We start from the raw sequence: 27,586 nt of genomic DNA on the forward strand, positions 1-27,586 counted from the left end.
ACTTCATTTCCTACTTTTTTGTGTAATTCTGGTTGTTGTGTTAAGTTTATTTCCTTTTTCTGAAGGACAGAGAGTATATTTTATTTTTCCTTTCGATATTTTTGAACTTTGCTTTCTTGCAAAGACTGGCAAGAGTGAATATAGTCCTTGATCTGGAGCAGTCTGTATTCTGGGAGGAGGATGGAGGTGTGATGTTGTAGACATTTGCCACGTTGTGCTGTAAACGTGGAAACTTCCAGGAGGTGAAATTTAAAGGGATAATTGTTTTGTTCTTTTAGCACGTTTTCCTGGCAGCATGAGATGGGGGTGAAGTGATCATACCATGGACGCTGTCAGAGGAAGGTCGTCTAGATTTCCTGTTCTCCCTGTGTTTCTCTTCTCCTTGCTCATTAAGTGTAGTGGTAGATGGTTTGCGCAAGAACCTAAACTCTTGTTTGCTGGGATTATGCTGGGGACCATCTGAGAAATCCAGGGTAGGTTGTTTCAGGATTTTGTTACTTACAGGATTGGAGGTGTTGCTCGTTGGTTGAATATTACCTTGTGTTTATTCTTGGAATTTCATATTAATCTGTATTTCATTGAATACCTTGTTTCAATTTAGAGAAGTAGGTGTTTTGACTTTAGGTACACGGTATGGTAAATAGAATAACGTAGTAAAAATTTTTATTGCTGTGTTATAAGTGGCACGTGAAATAATTGTTTTCTAGGAATTGTGATCTTGCCTGTATGTATATTGAACAGAGATTATTACAGATACTTTTAAAGTGAGTTTAATCTTCAGACAGGTGTCAGTAGATAAAACTCTCAAGAGTTTTCTTTAACAAGTTTCACAGCTGCAGTTTGCAAGAAGGTAAGCTACCTGTTTTCATCGTTGTTTTGGGGTAGACATTTAAAAGACTAGATTTTTTAAACAGACTCAATCAAAGTGTCACATAGGATTGATCCATTGTATACAATGTTGCTTTGATGGTCATAATAGAAGAAGATTTACATTTTTATCCAAATCAATTTGTTATCAAGGTCTTAAATTACCGCCTGGCATTTGATTTTTCAAAACTTGAACCCATGACATTGCCATTGAAATGAAGTTTACTGTTAATCAAAATTGTAGTCTGTATGAATTGGACTGTTAAGTGCGGTTATCTTGTGCATTTTAAACAATTTTAAATGGACTTAACATTTAGCAGTGTCTCATACTCTGAATACATTCGTCACCTAGAAGAAGGCAAAACATTGTTATGACCTGGATCACAAAATTGCCCGTCACTTAGTTTGAGTAAATGGAGATGACTTCCAGATCGGAAAAGCCAGAGTATCTGACAGATTGTTCTTTAATATATTCTCCGTCAGACTGAGAGTGTCTCAGGTAGCTGTTTCATATACTTTTTATTAGAAATAGACTATCCTGTCAGAGGAACAAAGGGCAGCATGAAGGTCATGTTGATGTAAATAGAAGGCATTTCAAATGAGACATTCTCTGGTTTCTTTTTTGTTCCAAGTTAGAGAAACCAGGAAATCATCAGTAGGTCTGTTTAGTAACATGCTGGAGATACTTTTGCCTACTGACGCTAACGCATTGTCCATTTTTAGAGAGAACAGTACTCTGCATCACCAAGTGGAACAGATGCTTCAGAAAATCTCTCCTCTGCAGAAATGTCAGGAAGAGCTGGGATCTTTAAAAGCAGAGCTAGAGGAGAAGAAGGTACCTGAAGGGATTTTCCCACAAAGCTTTACCTTCCGTAAACTAAGGTCTGCTTATTCACTGTCATTGGAATGAGGGGGCATTTTACGTCTTCACAAAGGAAACAGGTGCTAGTCAAGAAGCATTAAGCGTATTACTATTTTTAGAGAAGGTCGCACGGGTTGATTCAAGGCTTGATCCTCATGGTAATTGCTAGCCTTGTAATGCTGTGTTCATGGCTTCTGTGTTCTTTGAGGTTCTCCGGAGGAACCTGCTAACTGTGGGTTTTTAGGGCTCTTGCGTGTCCTGCGTTGATTGCCTATTCACGTTGGTCTTGCTTTACTTACAAAATGAAAAACAAACATTCAAACTTAAAGGAAGAGAGATCATGTTCTCTGTTTCAAAATCAAGTTGCAGTTTATTTAAAATTCTGTAAACCTGGGGGGTGGTGCAAAAAAAGTGCTGTAAACTTGCACTTCAGTATGAATTTCGGCTTACTCTTCCCAGGAGTCTTAGGAGAGAATTTATGGCTTTTACAGGTAACGTAAGTCAGAGGCCAGTAAAGTTGGTTGCTTGGTTTCCTTGAGACATGTCGTAGCTAGGCTGGGACAACGCTGGTCTTCTCAGCCTGTTCTCCAAGCCCTTGTCACGATAGTGTCTGTGCCTCCCAGTCTTCACCTTGTGCTGTTCTAGCAATGCCGTGCACCGATCGGTTGTCTGACCTGCTTCAACAGTGACCGGTCGTAATACTTTTGTAGAAAGTCTTTATTCTGTGTTGAATGATGCGAAGAAGGTGAAACGGAAACAGCCGCAACATTGAATTTTGGCTGCCTCTGACGCATAATCATGTCGGCAGCCACAGCCGAGAGGAAGCAGGAACACTGGCGTCAGACCCCAGTGACAAGACCTCATTTGTCACTCGTTCTCTGTGGCTCTAGAGGAATAAGTCAGCTGTGGATCCTCAGACCCCTCATGTGTACAAGGGGGTCGTGAAACCCCTCTCGGCGCTGTGGCAGTTAGAGACCCCGCATGTGCACGTAGTAGGAGACAGTGCTCAGTGACAGTCTTTCCCGTTCTGTGCTGGCCATCAGGACATACACGTTAATGGGTGTTAACACATTCTTCCCAGTTATCGTTAAGTCTAATGGTTTGTTTATATTTTTGTATAGTAAAAATGATAGCTTATATTTATTAAGCTCTAAAATTTCCTCAGATTTTGTTGAATTTTAACTGGTTGAGACCAAAATATTTGCTAATCCGTATTACAGAGATTTGGAGTTGCCCTAAAATTAGTACATTTTCACATTCTTAGCAGCTTTCTTTGATGAGACTATTAATCGTGTTAAATTTACGCTAAGGATCTGGTTATCTTTATTAAAATGTTCTAAGAATTATATGGTGGTTTCCTGCCTAATGTATGTATTCATCTGGTTAACTTCTTACTGTTAAGTGATAATAATTTTGCTGGTCAAGGTCAAAATAAGTTATCACTGATGGTGATAAGATAAGATATGTTATCTTTTTTCAGAGTTCTCTGAAGTTGTACCAGGACACTCATCAGGAGTATGCTCGTGTGAAAGAAGAATGCTTGAAAACAGATGCTCAGTAAGTGTTAAGATAACTGTGGAAATACGGTTTTCCTTTTCCAAAAGAGCTAATGCTTCCATCGGTACCATTTGTCTCTCTGTCTTTGGGTTGTTGCCTATAACTAACCTTGTGGTTGTAAACGAGTCGGTCCTTCAGCCTTAGTCTCCACATCTGTAAAACGGAGATCACACCTCGCGTGAAGGTTATAAGAAGGACTAAGAAGCCTGGGCGCGTTGAAGAGCTGCACAGAGAAAGAACTCCAGAGTTTTGACGTCTGTCTGCGCGTGCATGCACGCGTCTCCATGTGCCTTCAGACACGACCGTCAGCTCCTTGCCCTGTGCCCTGTGCGGTGGGGTCTTTGTTACCATTAATAAAAAGAGCTGTCTGAAGGCACCCAGTTGGTCACTTCCCCTCTCCTCACAAAGCTTGGGAGCCACACACACAGTGCGGTGACGTCGACCTGACGCGGTGGTTACTCAGAGACGGTTTCTTGGAGTTTCCCACTCGCTCTGACTCCAAAGTCCGTCTGAAAACCGGTGCAGCTCGGCAGCCCCTGCCTCCTGGGACGTGGGACTGTGAGCACTGCCGGCACGTGCGCCCCAGAAGTCCCCCCGCCCGCATCCGTGCCGCACCGCTTGCGGGAGCCCGTCTGCACGCCTCGGCTCGGCCTGGCGGCGAGGCCGCTGCAGTTCCGGGAAACCCCAGACTTGGCGGAAAGAGAGTTTTTTTAGAACCAGTGCACGCTAAGCCGCGTAGCGCTCTCTCTTGGGTTTCCTCTGCCTTCAGAACAGTTGCTGGTGATTTCAGTGGTCGAGGTGCGAGGCTCGTCATGACTGATCATGACCGACGTGCCTTTGTTGTGTAAACTGTAGCGATTTAAGAAAATCTATGTGCCGTGAATTGTAACGTACATGTTTCTGGTTTGAAAGCTGACCGTTTTTACCTTTTTAACTTATAAAATTGTCTCAATAGGAAGAAGAAGCTAGAAGCCAAGGTGAAGAAGCTGGAAGGTAATGGGCGCTGTTGTCACCTCGCTGGTGGGGTCACTGCTCTTCTCACCAGTCCCACCGGTGACTTCACAGAGCTGTAGTGCTTGGCCCGGTGGCTGCGTGGTTCTCGAGGGCGGGCCCTGAGTGGCCGTGCCGAGGGCACAATTAGCGGGAGGGTCGACGGCAACGCTCCCTTCCGGGGGAGGAATAGGAATATGAGCATACTGTGTGGCAAATCTCTGAAACGTGGCCCAAACTAGGAGCGGCCCGTGTTTTTACCTTCAAAAGCAGCAGTCAGGAAAAGGATTTAATTCGGGAAGTTGAGTTTGAGGAGGCTTTCTCATTGTTCCCTGAAATAAGAGGTTAGTAGAAAGAAAATACTACTTCTGGTGCCAGGAAACTTGATGTTTTTAGACAGTTATGACACATCCGTGGGAAGGTTCTGAGAAATTGCCTGCCCTGGGTGTCATCCCTTTGTCTCTGACCCCCTCCCCGCCCCAGCGTTTGGATTCGGGCTCATTCTACTCTGAGTAGGAAGAACACAGAGGGACCGCGAGAGGGTCAGCTAAGTCCTCACGGGACAGCTAATAGCCCTTTCAGGAACTGATCTCAAGATCTTTCCTTTGGGTTCTTTCCCCTTTCGTTATGTGGTTGGGACACGGAAATACATCAGGGAGAGACCAGTGGGGCTTTGTGGGTCTCCGCGTCCCCCTTTCATTCCTGCGTGGGCTGTTTCATCAAGCTGATCCCACCTTCCTTCAGAGCGTGGTTCATTTTTCATGTAGTGAGGAGTAAGAATTTCAACGTAGTTGGATCGGGCACGGAGAAGAGACTTAGCTGAAAATATTTCTCATTAATTTACCTAGACTGAGCCTACATTTTTAGATTTAAACTCTATAAATATTTTAACAAGTTTTCCTCTGATTGGGTTTTTGCACAAACACTGACAATACGGTAGTAAACATGATATGACTGTGTTTGTTAAGTATTGCTTTCTCTTGCTAGTGTGTGGAGAGAAGTGTCTATTTTAGGGAATGTTTCAAAGACATCTGAAATGCCTGGGAGACTGTGTATAGCTCTTAGAACAGATTTCCTTTGAAGCGGAAGTGTAGCCTTTATTTCCCGTGTGACAAAAATATTTTTTCCTCGTAAGTGATATGGCATAATAATCAGGTAAGGAAATGCTCAGGCTTGTCGGAGCAGTCAGGGATGGCTCGTTACTGCAGTGGTTTATGGGAGTTTAGTGTTCATGGCAGTTGTGTCTGAACATATTCAGATGAAGTCAGTGCTGGTTAGATTCTTTTTTTTTTTTAATGTTTATTTTTGAGAGAGAGAGAGAGAGAGAGAGAGACAGAGCATGAGCAGGGGAGGGCCAGGGAGAGAGGGAGACACAGAATCCGAAGCAGGCTCCAGGCTCCCAGCTGTCAGCACAGAGCCCAATGTGGGGCTTGAACACATGAACCACGAGATCATGACCTGAGCTGAAGTCGGATGCTCAACTGACTGAGCCACTCAGGCTCCCCTAAATTCTTGATTAATGTATTTGGAGCGTGTGCTTCAGAACCAAAAGCCAGATTGAAGAATTTGCTGAAGATCCAGGGAAGAACTATAACAATTCCTTAAAAGTAGATCTAGAGCAAAGACACTCGCTAGAAGTATGTACTTGAAGGGAACTCCAGGAAGGCGTAACATAGAAGAAGCATGGCAAAGATTGCGCCCCTCCCCAATACAGAGAATGGTAGGAGCTATTCCGAGATGAAGCCACGCTTCTGACACGTCTGAAGCGTGAACATTGCTTCTTGCCGAAGAGCAAGGGGGAGCAGTGCCCCTCTTTCTGGAAAGTTCATGTGTATTGGGTTCTTGCCTGACCAGAGGGCACGGGCTGGCTTGTGCTGGGATCGGAAATGAGTCTTAGGGTCTGAGCCAAGTCTGTGGTTTCACAGACAACAGGGTAAATGCGAAGCGTTCCTACATTTATCCCTGACCGATAACACGCTGAAGGAGCAGCGACTTAGAAAATTTGTGTTAAAGTTCTGTGAAGTAAGGAAAACTCAGATTATATTTTGAGTATTATGCTAACGGTAGTTGTAAAGTTGGTAAATTATCGTTCTCTCTCTCCGTTGCACTCTTGAAAGAGGCTGCTGTTAAGCAAACTCAGGACTTCAAGCAACTGAGGACTGAGAAGAAGATACTCGAGAAGGAATTTAGGAAGACACAGGTAACAGATAATAACACACACACGTGGGAACTGCCAGCCTCGGGGCTTCGTACTGTCCGCCAGCCCAGCGGGTCCTGGTCCCACGGGAGTCAAGAGCGGGGCCACCCCACGAAAGAGTCCGCAGGACCCGCTCAGCTCCCTGTCTCACATTGGGTGTGGGGCGCCTGCGCTCTGTGTCCCCCTCTGTCCCCTACAGACACTGGCAGCCTTTTGTTTTCACAGGAACGGCTGGATGAATTCTCTAAACAGAAAACTGCAAAGGGTGAGTATTCACTTCATGCCTACTTAAAAATCCTGGCTCGACATGCAGTGTTCTTTATTAACAGTTTTCTCCTCCATGATTTTAGAGTTGAGACATATTGGAACACAAATTTCAAGCGATTCTTACGGAAGCATAGATAAAAGTGAGTATATTACAGATTTCTTTTTACTTGTGCGTGATTTCGGTGGTTTGGGAGGTGGCTCGCTGCTCTCACCTGTAATTAGGAAGATTCTGAGGTTTAGCGGGTGTTCATGTGCGAGGCGTCCTGTCCTGTTTTACGTCTCCCTCAGGTCTGCACGTGTTACCACCTTGCTGTCTGATCAAATAAAATAGCGAATGAAAGACTCAGAAAGCAATATTGTTTGGAAAAGGAAACTGTCAGAGATATAATTTCCATACTTGTCAATAAATAAGTATAGTTTTCTTACGAAGTTTCTCAAGTTAATTTATAAACTTTCTTAGGTGCCAGATGTATAATGATTATTAAAGTCAGGCAGGAAAACTGGAGTCAAAGCCCTCTGCTGCATTTTTGGGGGACAGAAGCATTTGGGGGAGGCCAGCACTTATACAGGAAAGTAAAAGGGCAGTCGTGGGGGGGGGGCGAGGGGTTGCGTCCGTGTGCGTTTGTCGTTCGGTGTGTTGCCTTGTAGGCAAGAAGGTCTAACTCTGGAAGTTGAGAAATTGGGAGTTTTTGCTTTAATCTTCCTCTTTGTTGTTTGATCTTTGGCCATTTACTTTCCTTCTTTTTTCTTCACTTTTATTTTTCTTGAGAGAGAAAGTGAGAGTCAGGAGGGGCAGAGAGAGAGGGAGAGAGAATCCCAAGCAGGCTCTGCACCGTCCGCGCAGAGCCCGACGCGGGGCTCAAACCCACCAGCTGTGAGATCATGACCTGAGCTGAAGTCGGAAGCTCAACTGACAGAGGCACCCAGGCGCCCTTGCTTTTCACTTTTAAAACTTAGATTGTGAGGGGTGCCTGGGTGGCTCAGTCGGTTAAGCGGCCGACTTCAGCTCAGGTCATGCTCTCACAGCTCGTGAGTTCGAGCCCTGCTTTGGGCTCTGTGCTGACAGCTCAGAGCCTGGAGCCTGTTTCAGATTCTGTGTCTCCCTCTCTCTGACCCTCCCCCATTCATGCTCTGTCTTTCTCTGTCTCAAAAATAAATAAACGTTAAAAAAAAATAAAACCTAGATTGTGAATTTCTGCTCTAACTGTCTCACACTTTCTCGGGAAAGGATGGATTGAAAATGGTAAATAAGTAACTAATGGTATTTTCATTCACCAGCGTGTTATTTCTCATCCAAACGGAAATTACTAAAACCACTCGTGTTGTTCTGGGCGTGTAGATAGTGTCTCTTCGGAAGTCTCCTTTACCTTGTCTCTGCTTCCTTTTTTTTTCTTTTAATTCCGAGCATAGGACCAGCTTTTCCTGGGCTTGAGGCTTTAATAGTCGACGCCTTGCAGTTGCCTGGACCCCGGTTGGCCGTTCACTGCTCTCGCTACGTTCCGTGTGCTCTGACCCTGCTCTTCCTGCCCTTACATGTGGGAAGCCAGGTTTCGGGCAGACGTGCTGCCCAGGGAAGCAGCGGGCACGCTGGGCTGGCCTCTCGCAGCCACCTGCCGGCTGCCGGTGCCCCCATCTTCTCTTCTGCGCTGACGGGTGATTGAGGATCTGATGTGCTCAGGCCTCGCCGTCTCAAACCGAACCCTCCCACCCCATCCCCTTGGCTGCTCCGTAGCCCCGTGTTCTGTTTTCTTTGGTCTTTTGCCTCCCCACACCGTGATGCTGAGCATATTGTCTGCTGTACGTTTTACTTCTTCTAAGTAAGTGAAGTCTTGGGGCATCTGTGAATTATTTCACTGAGGACCTTGGTGGATTTAATTCCCAAGTAACACTTTTTCTCTTAATACACTCTTTTGGCCCTTCACACTTGTTTAAATTACACACGTATCCGCTTATACGTGGGTATTCTTTTTTCCTGTAACTACAGTACAGCACTGTGAATGTTTCTTCTGAGTTTTTAACAACGTTTTCTTTCTTCTAGCCTACTTTACTGTAAGACTACAGCATATAACGTGTATAACATAAAATATGTGTTATTGCCTGTTATGTTATCAGGAAGGTTTCAGGTTAATAGTGGGCTATTAGTAGTTAGGTTTTAGGGGAGTCACAGTTACATGTGCATTTTCAACTGCCGGGGCTTGGTGCCCCTGACCCCCATGCCATTCAAGGGCCATCTATACTTATGAAAGAATTCGTAAGTTAGAGTATTGGGTTGACTTCATTTTTAAAAAGTCTGCCTGAATGCCACATTTCCCTTTTATTCCTTCTGAGTTCCATTAAAGATGGCAGGGAAAAAAAAAATAACACAGAAGTCTCCTTTAGAGTTAAACATGTATGCAGTGGAGGAAGGTGTAAAGCAGGTGGCTTCAGTTGGTGATGAAACCCAAAACGACACAGAATAGCAGCCCTCAAAAAGCAAGTTTTATCGCAGAAGCCCTATGTTGCTTCCACTCAGGGCACGGGGAGTGGGAGAAAGAGCAGGACAGGAGAGGTTTGCCAGGTAATTGATTCAAGGGTGAACATTTTGTAGCCTTTCCATGTCAGAAGCCGTTTCTGGAACTTGTCCACACGCTGTGGCCCAGAGTTCGGGTGTGTGAAGTGTCATTTGTGGCACAGGAGGCACTCGGAGTGGGTGTGGATGTAAGGAAATCAGGAAATTGAGGAATTATGGCTGCTTTGAAGGGTAGCCACTCAGTTTCCCAGAAAATGGGCTACTTACGTTCTCCGGGTAAATCCTCGTAACTGGTTCACTCTGCATCCCTTCCGTCCGAAGGTAGAGACCTGTAGGTCCGTGAGATGGGACCCTTCGTTTATTGCCAGGGAAACGGAGGCTGAAGAAGTAGACACTGGCTCTCAAAGATGTCCTGCCTCGATTTTCATTTAAAACTGAGAGGCAGCAGTCATGTGAAAGGAAGCCACCACACTCAAGGAGAAGAACCCTGAAGAAACAGGATTAAATCATGAACGAGGAGAAAATGTTAAAAATAGAGGTAATGTCGTTAGAGAAAGTCTAAGAGCATAGCCGTCGGCTGCTGCTGTGAAATTGAGCCAGTGGGGCTCTCGACTGTGGAAAGCCAGATCGTCGATGTCCCCATGGTCCTCCAGCAGGACCTCTCGGAGGGGAGGACAGAGCCCTCGGGACAGAAGGTCGGCAAGAAGTAGTTGAAGGAAACTCAGGAGCAGGACACACACGTGATATTTGTGTTAGAAAGGCCTTTCAGGTGTTGGGTGTGACTTCTTGTGCATGACCTTTGTTTTTGGCATGTCGTAGGAAGTATTTTTAAAATCAAATGGAGTTGAATATAGAGGGATGGATAAAGAAGTTTCAAACAAATGCTAACTTGAAGCCGTAATCAGGCAAAAAGTAATTCCAGCCTGGAAATGAGTTTACATGAATTAAAAGGGAATATCCAGGTTGATTAAGTTGATTGATCAGTTGGTGATTGATCAGTTCGCCAAGCAAATGCTACGGTCATAGACCTAAAATCATGAAACTGCATCAAGTAAAAATGCCTGGAAATTCTAGAGGGAATAGTCACATTGTTTCCATAAGAGGCCTTAGTATTCTTCGCAGAAACAGTTGATTTTGTAAAAGCAGACAAAGTAGGAGGTAGAGTTGATTTCATAATTGCAGATTGGTGATTTCCATCTAGTCCTTTTAAACCACAAATGTAGAATTCTTTAAAATACTTTTCAAACATATATGAAGGTTGACTACTAGACAACAGGAACTATAGCCTAATACATCATTAAGATACCGATATTTAATAAGATGTTAACAAAAATCCTGCCCTCGCCCAAAGGGGGGAAAATTACTTACCAAACCTATCTGGTAACTAAATGTGCATAGACACAAACCACCTCTTGGATAACAGAAAATAACTGAAATACTAAGCCCTTTTGGAAGTAAACAGTAGGGCAGTATTGAAGTCTCTGCGATCCTGCTAGTATGGCATTCACAGGAACGAATGGGCCTATGTGATTATTCTAGAAAGCAAGACCTACAGAAGATGAATAACAAAGTAAGAAAATGCAACGGAAAACAGAAACTAAGGAAAATGGAAGGAAGGGCCTAAGTTAATGAAATAGGAAACAAAGCAATTGATTTGGGACCATTAAATGGAACAGCTGGATCTTTGCAAGGCCGGTGGAGCCCACAGCTCCTTTCGGCAGGTGTGACCGAGACAGGAAGGGACAAAAGCCCGAGGACTGGGAAAACTGGGACAAAACTGCAGTTAGAGAATTACTTAGTTCACAGATTTATATTCAGATTTGATCGTGTTTGTGAAATGGGCCATTTTCAAGGAAAGCATGCTCAGATTGAGTCGGGATACTTGTAAACCTGAACGGGAAAAATAACCCAGAAGAAATTAAAATAAAATAAAGATCTAACACCGTCGAAGATCCAGATGACTTACAAGGGAGCTCTGTAAAGGCGCCAGTGGATGAGACGAATGTCTTTATTGTTATGTATTCATTTCGGAACTTAGAAAAACACGGACCACTTTCCATGTCATTCTCTCGAATTCAAATAGGCCAGTACCAAAGGCGGCTGAGAATCCCGTGCTCACATCCTCAAGACTCCAAGCGCGGTCACTCAGGAACGTGGCTGCAAGGCACTAGATGAAGTTTTGGGGACTCAAGTTTAGTAGCAGTAGAGAACACACACAAGTTATGACTCACAGATTTGTCTCAGGAATACCACAACAGCTGCCGAAGAGAAAAAGTACCCATTCCTCAGGGAAAAATATTTGGTGAGGTAATAATAGAACAACACATTTTGTTTTGTTTTGTTTAATTTTTTTTTTTTTAACATTTATTTATTTTTGAGACAGAGAGAGACAGAGCATGAACAGGGGAGGGGCAGAGAGAGGGAGACACAGAATCTGAAACAGGCTTCAGGCTCTGAGCCGTCAGCCCAGAGCCCAAGGCGGGGCTCAAACTCACTGACCGCGAGATCGTGACCTGAGTTGAAGTCGGACGCTTAACCAACTGAGCCACCCAGGCACCCCCTAAATGTTTATTTATTATTGAGAGAGAGACAGGGTGCACAGGTGGGGTGGCGCAGAGAAAGAGGGAGACACAGAATGGGAAGCCCGCTCCAGCCTCTAAGATGTCAGCACAGAGCCCGATGTGGGGCTTGAATTCATGAAATGCGAGATCATGACCTGAGCTGAAGTCGGACGTTTAACCGACTGAGCCACCCAGGCGCCCCGAGAACAACACATTTTGAAATCGAGAAAGGTGAAACGGAGGAGCCTTGTCACTACCGTGAGAAGCGGACGCGCGTGCTTTCTGTGCCGTCTACTCTGTGTGGGCTGGAGGCCATCAGCAGTGGAGCAGGGCCAGCACAGACGAGGGCGAGCTGTAGATCCGATAAGGAAGGCTCAGAGTTGTCATCATTGCAGATGGTAAGACTGTCTTCTGGACTCTGCTGGCAGAGTGTGATGTGCGGTGCCCGACAATGACCTGTCAGAATAGGGACGGGACAGGAAGAGCCCATCCTCCAAAGGCGGCGGGACCGTCAGCCCTCTAGGAAGAGAAAATCTATAAACCGTGTGCGCCGGGCCTCGGCGGGGAAAGCCATAAACCCCGTGGAGAGCGTTAAAGACCAGAACGTGTAAGAGAACGTTACGTTCCTGGATCAGAGACTCGCTGTGTAAAGATGTGAGTTTTCCCGTCTTTTTTTTTTTTTTTTTTTTTTTAATTTTTTTTTTTCAACGTTTTTTTTTTTATTTATTTTTGGGACAGAGAGAGACAGAGCATGAACGGGGGAGGGGCAGAGAGAGAGGGAGACACAGAATCGGAAGCAGGCTCCAGGCTCTGAGCCATCAGCCCAGAGCCCGATGCGGGGCTCGAACTGTGAGTTTTCCCGTCTTACACAGACCCCCGCTGCGGTTTCATATGGGGAAGGACAAGCAGGCGGTCGAGGCTTATCAGGAAGAATAGGTATTCAGAATAATCGAGTGTTTGGGAAGGAAGAACCTGAGCAAAGCCCACGCCCACCCAGACATCAAAACGTAACTGCGAGCTCATCATGATGAAGGAAGCGTGGTGTTCATGTGGTGTAACTGACAAATCCGTGGAGCAGACAGGCTCAGAGATGCTCGTCGACGCCTTAGATTCTGATTCAGGGAGGACTTTACAGGCGTGGGGGAAGGTGTGCAGTTGGACCCAATGAGGTTTCCTCTTCACAGCTGAGTAAGGAAAGCACAGGGTGGATTTTTTCCTGCTTTACTGGGAAGGGCTACTTTTGTTTTGTGTTTGTCCGATGAGAAGTAATGAATGCTCAGTTAGAACAGGCGTAGTTGTGGGCAGTAGCCTCCGTAAGGATAGAAAAGTAACTCTGTTTCTTTTTTTTTTTTAAGGTTCCTTGTTTGCTGCTTTGGGTATATGTAATAAGCAGGGATCCCGGTCAGGTCATTTAAGCAAAGGGCATTACAGTGTTTGGAAGGAGGCTTGGGGGTAGGTTAAATCGCCACGTAGATAAGTTGCTTGTTGAAGAATTTTGGAACTCAAGAATGGATGTGGCTCACAAACAGTGCAAGTCGGAAGCTGACCTGGCTCAAGAGAGGTTGGAAATGTTAGACTTTTAAACTTGCCTGTTACCGTGTTCTCACCACTTATCCTGGTCCCCTTTCTGGGGCCGTGCAGTCCACCAGCTTCCGTAGAGCCGACCTATTTCAAAGTATGAATTCTTGCAGATACTTTGGCTTAAAAGGTTGGTCTTTTATCCTCTCTAGAACCGGATTAAAGATTTCAGTATTTTCAGTAAGTGCTTCCGGCTAATTTAAGAGCTTCAGGGAAACTATAATAGAGCTTGCTTGAGATGGCCTGAAATTACCTAACACTTAAAGCGCGTTTTTAATTGAACTTTCCTTAGCGTGGTCGGTCTTTTGATGCAGATTTGACCACAGGCTCTTCGTTCATACTTAAGTTTTTAAGAATATTTTTGTTCTGGGAGTTTTTTGGAATGTATGTACACATTAATGCTAAACTCACTTAAAAACCATAGTGTCATATTCTTTTTTTTTTTTTTTTAATGTTTATTTATTTTTGAGACAGAGAGAGACAGAGCATGAATGGGGGAGGGTCAGAGAGAGAGGGAGACACAGAATTGGAAGCAGGATCCAGGCTCTGAGCTGTCAGCACAGAGCCCGATGCGGGGCTCAAACCCACAGACCGCGAGATCATGACCTGAGCTGAAGTCAGACGCTTAACCGACTGAGCCACCCAGGCACCCCCATAGTGTCATATTTTTAATGTTACACGAATTTCGTTAGGCCTGTCTTAGTTACAAAAATCTGAATTCACAGATCATCAAGGATCTAAATCTATAGAAATACTTACCTTTCAACCTGATCCGATGGTTCTGAACTATTTTAGGAATTCAGACCCTTTTGAAAATTCATACAAATTCAGAGACTTTCACTTTTCCTTATAAAAGCATACGCTTCTCTGTGTGTCTGTGTGTGTGATGATCCCTTCCTTTCCAAGTGTTTATACACACGTACTTTTGTCTCCCACCCTGTCACCCCTGAAAACCATTAATGGATTTTTCCATTATCCGCGAAGCCCCCCGGGTCAGTTACAGCGTGGTCAGTTCTCACGGGTTCTCTGACACCCTGTTGTGACCGAGGGTGCCTCTCTGCCGTTGTCTGTCGTATACGGGGAGCCGGCGTCTCCGACGTCGGTCATTCTGGCCGTGCTTCCGTCCCTCATCTCTCCCCGCCTTCCGTGACAAGGCCAGAGATGTATTGGGCCCACGCATATACAAAGACGATAGAGGCCTTCGACAGCAAGTAGATTTGGTCCTGCGAATCCCGTGCCCTCTCATTCCCCCACCCCTCGAACAAAACCAAGCGTGCATTCAGCCTTCAGTGTTGAGCTGAAGCGTCGCAGGCCTTCCCGTCTGCAGCTGAGCGTGTCACGCGCGGTGGTTGCGCTCGGGGGGCGGTGTTGCAGGAACCTAGTCTTGGAACTCCCGATTTCCTACGAGTGTGTTTGGCCTTGGGTGGACTGGGCCAAGTGACCTGTCTTTAATACTTTGCTCTTTTTCACAGGAAAAGTAAAGCTGCTTCTGAAGGAACTCTGGCTCTGTATAAACACAACACACAGACTACCTGGTGAAGGCAGCAGGTGTGTCCCAGGTGAGAGCGCAGCTTCCGCAAGCACTTCTCATACGTGACCGTAGAAGCGTCTGCCCGGGGGATCGTATGCCTTTAGTCTGTGACGTCTCCCGTTACAAGAGCGAGATGGGTTGGCGTGGGTACTTCTCGTTACGCGGAGCTCCTTTCCCTTCAGCGGGGCCTGAAATTCAAATCAAAAGAAAATTAAGAGCGCCTTCGGCTTTCACCGTTTAAATGGCGGCTTCCAGCAGAGAACATGCAGAGAAAGTGGACGGACGCACGACGGAGCGCGTGTGGCGGGAGCCGGCAAGACGCGGGGAGCACGGCCCTTTCTGAATCCAGCGGCAGCCCAGCTGCGCGTAGTGCTCCTGCGACTTACCCAGTGCCTTTGCTTGACCTTGTCGCCTCCACCTGCCGTGCTCGCGTCGGCCCCTTTAGAGGACCGCTGTGGTCAGACGAGAGCCCGTTTCCTTTCACGCCGTCACGTCACGTGGTCACCGCGCAGCGCCAACCCTAATCTGCGGGACACCCCGATTTGCAGGGGAAAGCCGTGGAGGCGTTCTCCCATGTGCCCACGTGCACCCGACCCAGGATTTAGGATTTGGAAATCGGGGTTGGTCGTACCAGCAGGGATGGGGAGAAGTTAGCGGTCTCGCGTTAGAGGAAAGTGTTTCTTGGCCGTTTTTCTTTCGTGTAACTAGTTTCTTGTGGTTAGCTGCTGTGAATTGCCAGATCATTGAGGATCTAAATCTGTAGAAACGTGGACCTAGTTTTTACTCTCCGGCTCTGAAGGCAAAGTTCCTGCAGAAAAAGGTTGCTAGACAAGTTCCTGGTTCTCATCAGTGCTCAATTCGGAACTTGTGAGGTTTTGTGAGGCGAAGAGAGGCACGGTGATGGGGTGCTTTTAAGCAGATTGTCACATTCTGGGTAGACGCACCGCCAACGGGCCGGTGGGGCCTGCGTCTCGTGAGTCCGTTTCTGCGGTCCCGAATCGCTCTCTTCGTGCCTTCAGGCGGAAGCAGCCTGGGACTCTTCCGCCTGCCTCGGCAGGCAGTAGTCGTGTTTCATTAGGAGCACGCGACTTCTTGTCGTTAAAGGTGTTATTGAGAGGGCTTTCCGTTTAATAATCCGATGTTTTTATTTAAAAGCAAACTCTTTTGAGGGGTAAGTCTATGGCTTAATGTTAACTTTTTCAAGTAAAAAGGAAAACGTGGCATCTTTGGAATCTTAAATCCTAAAACATCTTTTTCTTTCGAGTTTTTTTTTCTATGAGAAAATTCATAAAAATAAGGCAGAGAATCCCCTCAGGCTCCTCATCCAGATTCCGCTGAATGTCACCCTCAGCGCGGGTCTCTGAGCCGAGCTGGGCCTCACACGGACGCCTCCAGTTCCGCTCCAGGTGTTTCCATCCCCGAGCCCTCGTTGCCCCTCGCAGCGCCCCCAGCCCGCATCTCGGCCCCCAGTCCGCGGTCCGTCCGTCTCGCTTTGTCTCTTGTCTGCGACGCCTTCAGGGAGGGAGGAAACCCATCGGTTTCGTCTGCGTACCGTCGTGTCGTGCTAGGCGAAGACTGTGTTTATGGCAAGAGGTCCCCAGTAGCGCCTGGCGCTGTGCTCGGGCCGTTGCAGGGGAGGGGGCGCGTACGGGGGGGGGGGGCAGGGCTGCTGCTTTACGGTGGCGTCCACCAGGGTTCTCCACCGCAAGTCGCCGTGAATCGCCTGGAGGGGGACACTGGGATGCTGTGCAGACAGTCTGTTTCTCTCCCAGTCAAGCCCACTGGCAAAGCCCCTGTGCTGCAACTACTACTTAGCGTGTTAGCGATCTTGGGTTTCTCTCATCCCTTCCACACACATTGATCGGGATTCTGTATTTGCATCATAACTCATCATATCGTTTCATTGTTCAGATTTTTCCCACTTGGTGATTGGGTCCATCTTCAGGTCGGCTCCGGGGCCCTTGAGGCACCCCCAGCCTGTTTGGAGAATTTCTTTCTGGCTCTGTGAGATGTTCATTTCCCCCCCCCACCCCCCCCGACCCCCAGCCCTCCAGTCAGCCAGTCACTTCTCCAGGCAGCCTTGAGTCCTTGTGTAAAACATATGTTTACAACTTTCATAGATGACAGATGGTTGTTTCCAGTTACTTCCCAGGACACAAACATCTTCCTTGACAGTTCGCTACAGTTCACCAAAATCAAGACTCCCAAACCATTGGCTTTTTACTGTAATTTTCCCGGTGCGCTGTGATACAAAGCATTTATGTGACCTAGCCGAGTCCCTTAATTAGAGCGTTGTATAAATATGACCACTGGATAGGCTTGATGTTGGCTGATCTTTGATTGCTTTTCAGACATGAAGATCATGTTCCCTGTCAGCCTCTATGCACAGAGCCGTTCCTCCCCAGTACTACTCACTGTGTGGAAGATTTACTGAGAGAAGGCACGTGCCGTCCAGGCCCGTTACCCGCCGTCGTGGTGCCCTCCCGCTCAGGCACCGTGCTGCTGGTGGGCGGGGGGCATCCCCTCCCTCTGCCTGCCAGCCCTCTTGGCTTGCTTGTTGCTAGGGAGCTGTGCTTATGGGAAATGTGCTCGGGTCTTCTAGGGTGATCTGTGGGGAGGGATTGGTAGGTTGCCTTTTAAAGGATGTTTCTGTTGATTCAAATTTACTCAATAATACAAGCATTTTGAACGTTTAGCATATTTTTTGTAAGTTTTCTTGATATTATAGATGTTTAGTATCAGCTTTTGTCTCCCACAGAAAAACCCGCCAAAGAAAACCCCCCCGCACCCAGAGAGTCCCGGGACGCTGGCGCACCCCCTCCGGCGGGAGGCGGTCCCCTCAGAGCCGCAGCCGTGCAGACGTGCCTGACGGAACTGTCCATGGAGATAGAGGGTGACTTCTCTGCCTGTAAGAGTGTGGGAACAGAGGGGCCCGTTGCCGCTGCTCACCGTCCCGAACGCGTGTCTCCCGAGGGCCGGAATCCTGAGGTCTCGCTGCACAGGAGTGAGCAGGACAGCGCTGACTTCTCTGATCGTGATCGCTTTTTTGATGAAGATCTCCAGGCTGCAGTCGACTTCTTCAGACTTCCCCCTCCTCTTTTGTCTCCCGTGCCGTCCCCGCCTCTGGTGTCCTTACCACACCTGAGCACGTTACCTTCTTCGCTCGCACCTGTGAGTTTGCGCTTTGGATTTGAGTTATCCAGTGGGCACTTAGCCGTGCTCGGTGGGAGGTGCTCGGTGATACTCGGGCCAGATTTTATTGGGAACGAAGTGAGAACTGCATAAGGCGTGCCCGTGTTCTTGGGACCAGCGTGGCTGCCGTGACACTGGTGGCTTGTGTCAGGGTCGTGTTCTGTTTGTCTTTATTCACAACCAAATCCTGAGTCCCTACAAACAATGTGTGTAGGCACAGAGTTGGTTTCAGAGATGGGGCATCCCTGTTTGTAGCACGCATACCCGTTAACCCGCGTTTGCCAAATTCCCCACCTTCGCTTGATGAATTCGTCGTCTTTTTGTGTGTTTGCACGATGGTTTGTTGTAATTTCTTAGGAAGCCAGTCTCGATAAAGCAGACTTGTATGCTTTTTGGCTTAAGGAGCAGATAAAAGCATTGCTCCTCTGAGTCGCTCCCTTCATTTGGGAAGTAGTGCGTGTCCGTTCTGTTCCGGAGGCCGTGCCCGGCACTGGGAACGCGAGGTGACGTGGTTACCACTCGGCGGGGTCGCTCCTGGCAGTGGGGTGGGGAAGGGCGCAGGCGATTGCGCGGCCATGATGGACACCGTGGGGCTGGAGTGGACCCAGGCCGGAGGCTCGGCCCACGGGGAGGCCAGGGCGGGCAGAGAAGCTCTGGGAGGACAGGAGCCTGCTGAGTGTTCAGGAGGGCAGGGTGTGTCCGGTGCTGGAGCTCTTTACACACCTGTGGGACTGAAGGTGATCCCGTGCCAGAGGATGTTCACGTCGACCAGGCGTGCAAGGGCCGTCTGAGGCCTCGGGACTTTCCAGTTGATCGTGGGGGCATTGGGAAGCGGTGGATCCCGGGAGGCGGATCGGCTGGTAGGTTTTCAGTTGGAAGGTTCCACTTAGCCGCTGTGTGGCAGAGTGTAGGCGGTGGGGAGAGTCCGGAGGGAGGTGGGAGCGTGGACGGGGACGTCACTGACTGACTCAGCCGTTGCCGGCCTTCTCCACGGGTCGTATCCCTGCAGCGGCACTGGGGTTCAAGGCGGGGTGGCTTGAGAAATGGTAGGAGGCGAACGAGCGGCCTCTGGCGAGCTTTTCCACGTGGTGGACAGGGAGGCTCAGGAGTCAGCGATGCTGGAAAGGAGAGGAAGGAAGAAACTGTGCGTGGGTGGGAAGGCGCGGTGTCAGGTGCGGATAGAGGTGTGCGTGGGTTTCCAGGCGGACACATGCGTTGCGACGTTAGGCCCATGGGCGTGGGGCCCGGGAGGAGGCCGCAGCGGGCCCAGACGTCGGGGCTCCCCAGCCTCGGGGTGTCACAGAAGCCGTGGGACCGGGAGGTTGTTCGGTGTGGGTGGGTAGCAGCAGAGGCTGGGGTCCCAGGAGCGCATCCACCTGTAGGTGGCCACATGGAAGAGGAGAGGAGGTTGCGGACAAGTGGCAGGACAGGAAGAGAACCAGATAAAAGCGCCTAAGGTTTCGGGGGAGGAAAGGATTGGCTTAGTGGGGCAAGCGTACGTCCGTGCTGTTCTTCGCAGGTCCGTAGTCTCCCTTGTGGAACGAGGCCCCGCGGTTGAGGAGGTAGCTCTCCTGGAGGTGCTGTGTGATGGGGGCTGGTTCACCTGGGCCATGGGGCTGCCCAGGGGTGGTGGGGGGCTTTCTGGAGCGGAGGCGGAGAGCGGGTTGTGTGGGAAGGAGCACTGTTGTGTGTGCACCGTTGAAAGAGTGGAGCCCGTCCGCTTGCTAGTGGCAGCCCGGGTGCAGCCTGGTGAGAGGGGCTGTTGGCACGAGAGGTCTACGTGGCGTCACCAGAGCGGGGGCCAGGTGCACCGCCCACACGGGTGGTGCTGGGCCGGAGCTGGGCGCCCGGGCCAGAGTGACCCGGAGGCCAGGGACTAGAGGGCAGTGTGTCCCGAGTTGGACACCGCTGTGCCGGGAAACGGAGGAGAAGAGCTGGAGAGAGGGACTGTTTGGGCCTTAGGAGAACAGACCGCAGGCCACGTGGGGCTGTGAGTTGTGGGAGGAGCCGGCGGTGGGGGTGGGGCTCTGGGACAGGGTCAGGGTGGAAGCGAGGCGGTGCTGTCTGTGCTCCCGCTGCCGCTCGCCCGTCACCTGTGGGCTGCACACGAGGAGATGCCCCTTCTGCGGATGGGTGTTACGGGCTCTTCAGGAAGCAGGAGTGTGTTCTGTGATGCATGCGATTGGTAAGTTGTGTTCGCTCGGTTCAGTTAGTCTTAACTAACGGGAACAACTCCTTCGTTTTTCAGGAAACCTACTTCGGAGAGTATACGGATTCCAGTGACGATGAGTCGTCCCAACCTAGAAATTCTGCCGCGTCTGTTTCAGAAGATGAGACGTCTGAATCACATTACTTTGGCTCATCCAGAAGAAGTGATGGAAGGAGGGATACGCGGGAGGAAAAGCTCACATCGCACGAAGCCTCCAGAACTCTGACTGCGCTGGAAGTAAATGGAGTGACGGCGGTTGGGTTTGGGACAGTCACAGCGGCCCTGAGAGAGCCTTCAGCCACACGTGCTTTAGCTCGCGAGCAGCCCTGGGCAGTGTCCTCGGAAGCCACGAGTGACAGAGCAAGAGGCATTTTAGATGAGGCACAGAGACTGAGAGAGGGTCGCGAGGCGGACAAGTCGGTGCAGACAGAGAACACGCTCGATGACACCGTAGGAAGCGTGTGTGGGGGGACGTCTGGCCGCCAGGTCCAGGACGGGGCGGCGGCCCTCTGGAGGGCTGACGTGCATCACCCTCCCCTCGGCAGCAGACCATTCAGTGACCTCGTGGAATCTGAAGGAAAGACCCTGCTGTCTGAAATGATAGGATCGCCCAAACCACAGTTTACTACGTGGACACTGACAAATGAAATCCCTTTTGAATCGGATCATGTATCCATTTCTGACCACTTTCAGGGAATGTGTAGAGTGTTGGGAAAAGACAGAGATGTTCGGAGGTTCATTTTAGGAGCCTCGCCTGAACCAGCAGACGACGCAGGTCACACAGTGGGCACCACGGGGCTCGGTGTTGACGCCAGGCTTTCTTCCTCTCCTACCTCGGGGGCATCGTCTGTGTGCAGTGACTCCCAGCCTTGCTCTGATGCACACCTTCCTCCTGACTCCGCCCCCACTGAGCTGCAGCGCTGCTCAGAACAGAAGCTACGAGCTGAGGCCTTCACCTTGCTGGACCTGCAGCCCGAGCCCCCAGAGTGTCCTGCCGGAGAGAACCATCTGGAAAACAGCTTGTATGCTTTGAGCGCCGAGTTGGGAACATCACATTTTAATAACCTGAGTAGCAGTGAGGTCGAGGGCACAGACGTTGGGAAAGGCATGCCCAGAGTCTGTTCACTTCCGCAGTCGGTGTTCATAAAAGCTGCGAAAGAGGCTCAGTGTCGAAGTCAGGGTCCGAGAACTGAGCCCACCCTCACCAGGGTGGATTCCACGCCGTTGGTGGAGTCTCATTGCGGCTTGACCAAGAGTGGGTTTGGCTTCGTGAAAAGCCCTTCCTGGCACCAGAGTGACCTGTTAAGGAGAGGTAGCGAGGAAAGGCTGAGAGCTAAATCAGAACACGAACACAAGACTGACCATCAGTTACAAAAGGCAGTGCCAGCCTTAGAAAACAGGGGACCCGCGTCCAGGCCTGAACTCGCCAGAGAAAATAACCCCGCGGGGCTCAGGGCCGCTCCGTCACTGTTGCCTAACCAAGTTTCGGTGATCACCAAGCAGGCCAGACCCGAAACGGCATACGGGGCTAGGTCAGAGCACTGGGGGCCGCAGAGGACTGAGCCTGCCTTCGCGACGGCATCTGGAGCGGGACGTGGTGGAGAGAGAGAGGACCCGGCCTGGAATGTGCCGGGGGCGGCTGCTACGGGGGGGACCTCGCCACAAGTTTCTGCCTCAAGGAGAAAATTAGATTTCAATTTTCCAAGCGGTTCTGTACCTGTAGAAAATCCTCACTGTTCCACAGGTAGCAAACTGTCTTTCCCTTGTGAGAAGATCCCAGTCCCGAACCAGGATGTCCTGACGGGAGCCCCGGCCCAGGAGGCAGTGCAGGAGCAAGGTCTGCCCCTCCGTGCCCCGAGTCTGGACTCGTCCGGGCTGCCTGTGGATGGACGCCTTCCGGCCACGCCGGCACCCGTGTCGAGAAGCTTTCCTGGTGCAGGAGCACCGTGTGGGGGCTCGGGCAGATCTGGCGGGGGGGCCCTGGCCGTGTCCGAGGACCCTCCTGGCGGGCGGCAGAGCCTGAGGGGGTCTCTGGAGCTGCCGTCGCCGACCCCGGGCGGCGCTTCTCCCGGAGACCCAGGCACCTCCGGGACGGCGCTCCTGTCGGCGGGTCTCGGGAAAGATGAAGAGACGCGTGGCATCCCTCCGGGTGCCCTGGCCGCGGCCCCGTGTTGTTACATGGGCATCCGGGAGGCGGCAGGCGGCGACACGGAGGTGGAAGAGAGCGAGGCGCCCAGCTGCAGCGAGGGCGAGAGCGAGCCTGAGGCCATGACGGGGGCCGCCCAGCACGGGGCCGCCAGCGCCTCCGGGGAAGGTGGGGGAGCCCTGGGGGCCGGCGCGGCGGAGAGCAGGCCCTCCGTGGAGGTGGGGTGTCTGACCTCGGCCCTGCAGGACTTCAACATCAGTACTCTCTCGGAGATAGACGGACTTTCTACGTCCGAGGTCGTCATGTTTCTCGAAAGTTGTCAGTTAAGAGATTATAGTTCCGGGGACTCTGTTTCAGAATGTTCTAGCAAAGGAACCCTGAGTAAGGACATGAGCAAAGAGTTAAAGCCAGGTGAGCCATCAGGAGAAAAGTACAGGAAGCAGCTGTGTGAAGAAGAAGCGCTCGAGACCCCGGAAGAGTGGCTCGAGTCCGAGGAGGAGGACGGGCCCCTGCGGGGCACGCGGCGGCTCTCTCGGCGCTCTTTGGAAACGCTGTCAGAGGTCCTCACCAAGATCGGACAGGAGCTTCAGGCCAGCTGCGAGGGCCCCGCCGGAGAGGATGCTGCCGATTTCGTGCTCTTCAACGTGCACGACGCCGTGACCGCCGGGCCCGTCCGAGAGCACGGCCCACCTCGGGAAGCGGGGGACCCCTCGCCACTGCCCACGGGTACGCCCCCTCCAGCAGCCGGCCTGGCCGGCGAGGGCGGCTCTCCCGGCAGCGGTCCCGCGGGGAATGGAAATGCCCCTAGCGGATCCGAGGCCGTTTCCCACGTCACCAGCCCGAACCGTGGTGGGGAGGAGGGCCTGTCAGAAGCGGCGGAGCCCTCAGCCCTGGATGCCGACTCGGGAGCGGGGCAGACGGCGGAGCGCGGTGCCGAAGGGGAGGCGGAAACGACATTCCAGTGCCAGATCTCTACAGTGACCTCCGAGGTCATCAATGTGCTGATCAACAAGGATCAGAATCTAGTCATTGAAAAGGGGGACCACTGGACCATCATCAACGGGGTGGCTCTCATGCCAAACGTGGACCAGGTTATACTGTGCGACACTCCCGAGGACATCGCTGTCTCCCCGGAGCCGGGAGGCCCGGGAGCCGGTTTCATCTCCGTCACTGCTGTGGACAAGTCTCCAGAGACCGGTCACCCTGGCCTTGCGTTTCCGGAGCCCCAGGGCGGCAGCCTCCCGGGTGCCCAGGAAGAAATCTCCAGCAGTAGTCAGAACACCAACTTCGATAAAAGTCGCTTGCGCAACAGGCCGGTCAAACCTAGTGTGAGGCTTAGCTCCGAAATCTACGACCAGAACTTCGAGTCTCAGGTAGTTGCGTCCGATCACACGTATTTTAACTCAAAACTGGAGCCGTTTGGCAAGAATAAGAATCGATCCAAGGTGACCAACAAAGATCAGTCAAACAAGCCAGCAAAGACCTCAGCGTCAAGCAGAGTTGAAGCTAATCAGAGTGAAGGCTCCCAGTCATTTTTAGGGGAAAGAGAGAACACAAAAACCCAGAGAAATCAAACTCAGACCATCCTAGCCAATGCGGACACGTCGACCCCCACGGACTGTTCTGACACCCTGAGTAAAATACGGCAGGAGGTGGGGCCCCCTCTGCCACCCTTGCTTGCTCCTTTGGTTGCCACCCCCCCACGGACTTCCCGGCCGGTGTCTCCTCTGATAGCCGCTTCCACTCCCTCCTCCCCCGCCTCTCCCATCGGCCCCATTTCTCCCTTGTGTGAAATCCCGGTGCCTCCTGTGATGTCTCCTTTGCCGGAAGAGCCCGGATGCCCCTCGCCCCCGCACACGTCCCCGTCCCCATCGACCGCAGCAGCCGGCGAGAGGATCCTGTCGTCTCCCCTGCAGTTCTGTGCTGCGACGCCAAAGCATGCCCTCCCTGTGCCGGGCCGCCTCCCCGCTTTTGCTTCTGCCCACACGGCTGTGGCCGGACCCCAGGAGAATTCCGTCAAAATCCTTGACAGCATGTACCCGGAGTTGTCTGCCAGGGCCCGCACCCTCAACATCCTCAAAGGGAACATTCAGCTCGCCCGGGGCCCACCTGCTGACTGTAAGAACTTAGCAGGGCCCGTCGGCGCCATTACAGGATTCAAAGCAATCACGTCAGCGTCAACCGCCTTTGTGAAAACGGGGGGCACCTCTGGGAGCGACGGCAGTCAGGATAAGTCCAAAGATACGGGGACTCACCAGGACTCAGGCGGGAAAAGGACGTTGTCTGCATCGACGCCGAGGAGCGCCAAGAGACTGCGTCTGGACAGCGGGTCCCCAGAACCAGAACCCGGGAGCACTGCCACAGAAGGAGTCCACAAGACCCTCCGGAGGAGCCTCCCTCAGGCTGAAGGCGTGGCGACAGAGGAGGAGAGAAGTGCTCTTCCGACCGTCAGTACAGCCTCGCAGTTGCCTCCAAACCCGAAAGAAACCGTAGAGTCCCACGACAAAGCCATAGCTGACGCGCTGAAGAAGATTGCAGAGTCGTCTTTTGATCTCCTGCCTGTTATTCGGAGTCACGTGTATGTGGGAAATATCTCCAAAAAGCCCGTAATGAGAGATCAAGAGAAGGAAGTTGTTCACGAATTCAGCACAACCAAAAAGGTATGTGGAACTTTTCTGTCTGAACGTTAGGAACTGCATGTGCTTGGAGACGCTGTCTGCTCGCAGCCCGGTGGTAGATGGCCTTGAACAGGACTTTTATTCCAGAGGTGGACAGTTGCCCGTGTCCACATTGTGACCCATACTTGGTTTCTAGTCAGCATTTTACACACGCGGGATGTGGTAAGGCAGTGGAGATTTGATCACTTGTATTTATTAAATACCTGATAATTTGGAAGGAAAAAAGTGTCTGTCAGGACCACAGTTGCACATTTTCCATCGATTCTGGCCTGTTGAAAGGCTCAAAATGATTTGTGTCAAAGCAGCAGATTTGTCTCCTGTAGTGGAGCCTTTCTTTTCCATGAATTGCACCATATACACACCCGAGAGTGAGCGTCTTTCGCAAAGACAGCGCAGGGTTTCCCGTCCCTCCCTTGATGTACGTCACGCACGAAGCAGGACCACGTGCTGGCTTCCAGATGGGGAGAACAGAAATGGGAGCATCGTGTAGACCGACAGGTGGTTTATTGGGGCCTTCACAGGGCTGTGTCTTCTGAGCGCCCATGTCGACACCTTGTGCGGATTACTTCCGGTGCCCCTGCTGTGTTGCTTACCCGCACCTCCTCGCAGTGGAGTGGTGGAAACGCGCACGTGGTTTTCCTGGGTCACGTACTTTCAGAAAGCGCAAGAGCAGTACGAGTGACTTTGGAAGGTTCGTTTGAAACGAACGAATGGACCAAATCATTTAACACCCTTCTTCCAAAGTGAGACAAACGTTGCCCGGTGTTTTTAAGATCTAAAGGAGTTCAGAAAACAGGAACTGGAGTAGATCAGAGAGTTACTTTAGCGAAAAGCAAGGAAGTGTACTTTGGTGGGGAGGTGGCGGCTTCAGGGGCCCAGGCGTGCTGGGGCGCGCAGGCAGCCTGCGGCCGCGGCCCCTGACCCCCACGCCGCGTGGCTCACTGGGCCGAGCGAGGCGGGTTGTCTTCTGCAGTCACCGCTCTCCCAGGCTTGCTGCTCCGGGGCACGTTGTGTGGTCCCGACAGACTTCATTTGTAAGTTGTAGCCGTTGTTTAGTAAGCAGAAGAAATGTCGGTATACGTTGTGTTTTCTCTTTGTGTTTCGACCCAGCATCTAGCAGAGTGCTTGCTTCACTCCATCCTCTCAGAACTGAAGATTCAGAAGATCTCCCTGGAGCGCAATTACATTCACGCCCTCTGCAGGGTGTACGTGGGCATATGCCGGCAACTGGGAGACTTGGAGCGAGCCCGCCTGTTTTGCTACAGCCTACTGAAGGAAGGTGCGTTCACACGGTGGTCGTTTTGTGTTGACATCTGTGTACTTACCCCGTGACACTTGGTCTGTCCTTGCAGCCGAGGGATCGCTTGTATCTTTGCAAATACGCAAGACGTTGGTGCGTTTACCCGAGGCCGTGAAGAACCTTGGCCGGGTGAAGCCGTGCCTCGTTGCCCGGGGGGCAGTTTCCGTGGCTTACCTGCTCGTAGCAGCACGCGCGTTCCCGCTTGTGCATAGAGTGTCGTCATGACATGTGCCTGTCTGTTCTTAGTGTAGCCACTCAAGAGTCAGGTGTAGGCCACACGAGACGGGAGGATGGTTTTATAAGGTCGGAGTCAAAGCGTGCTGCTGTGTTGCTGGCTGGAAGAGGCAGCGTCTGAAATGGAGCCGTAAAGCCCACAAGACGAGGACCAGAGATGTGGAATCCTAGGAGGGCTCCCCTGGGCCCCCCTTGCCCCTCCGCTCCCTCTGTCCCCACAGACGGGTCAGCACAGAAGCCTCCTTCCTGATCACACATCATCGGTGGCAATGTTTGTGAACGGTGACACGGCGCATAAATGCGATTTGACTGCAGCCCAGAAAGTCTGACCTGGATCATGAAGACTTTTAACCTTTAATGTTTTAATCTTACGGGGGGGCGTGTGCATCGGGTGACGGGACATGTCCGCTGCCTGGGGGGCTGCGAGTGAGGCTGCTGTGTGTCGCCCTCTCCCTCGCCTTGTTTACTCTCTCAGGCCCTGCTTTCCTCAGCAGTGGTAACGGGGTGCGTGCCAGGCCTCGGGCTTGGGTGGTGGCCACAGCCCGACCCAGATGCGCACAAGCCAACGTGACCCCGGCTCGCGTAGGGCATCGTCAGTGCTGGGCAGGAGAGAGGCGAGCTGCGTGTGCTCTGCTGAGCCCCCTCCGGGGTTCAGCCCGTGCCCCTCAGGCTCGTGGGCACAGTTTTCTCCCCTGGGAAGCTTTCCCTTTAGCTTTCTTGGGGCTCACGTGGTACCTCCCACATGGACTCCTGCGGTCTTTCTCCTGGCATTTTCTTCATGGCCCTCACCCCCGCTTCCATTGTGTCTGAATCTGTTTGTCTTTCTCCTCCACTAGACTGCATGCTCTGTAAAGGAGGAACTTGCTCTTGTCCCCACTTATTCCAACCCCAGAACAATGCGCTGTCCA

General features: G+C 51.0%; 1 protein-coding gene across 5 annotated transcripts in view; it reads left to right on the forward strand.

The window, feature by feature from the left end:
- Positions 1-27,586, forward strand: part of ICE1 (interactor of little elongation complex ELL subunit 1) — a 57,450-nt gene that overhangs the window by 14,650 nt on the left and 15,214 nt on the right. For 4 of the 5 annotated variants that reach the window (XM_086675643.1, XM_025924819.2, XM_086675651.1 and 1 more), the window contains exons 4-14: positions 832-850; positions 1,591-1,702; positions 3,210-3,286; positions 4,242-4,279; positions 6,394-6,476; positions 6,699-6,738; positions 6,824-6,880; positions 14,861-14,947; positions 17,678-18,090; positions 20,360-25,126; positions 26,255-26,423. In XM_086675643.1, coding sequence (XP_086531769.1) covers positions 832-850; positions 1,591-1,702; positions 3,210-3,286; positions 4,242-4,279; positions 6,394-6,476; positions 6,699-6,738; positions 6,824-6,880; positions 14,861-14,947; positions 17,678-18,090; positions 20,360-25,126; positions 26,255-26,423 — 5,862 coding nt within the window. Of the gene's footprint in view, positions 1-831; positions 851-1,590; positions 1,703-3,209; positions 3,287-4,241; positions 4,280-6,393; positions 6,477-6,698; positions 6,739-6,823; positions 6,881-14,860; positions 14,948-17,276; positions 17,360-17,677; positions 18,091-20,359; positions 25,127-26,254; positions 26,424-27,586 lie in introns of those variants that run through there. The other variant, XM_086675667.1, reaches the window with a different exon arrangement.

This window comes from Puma concolor, chromosome A1 (genome assembly GCF_028749965.1).
Source record: "Puma concolor isolate L17-30 chromosome A1, mPumCon1.1.hap2, whole genome shotgun sequence".
Lineage (NCBI taxonomy): Eukaryota > Metazoa > Chordata > Mammalia > Carnivora > Felidae > Puma > Puma concolor.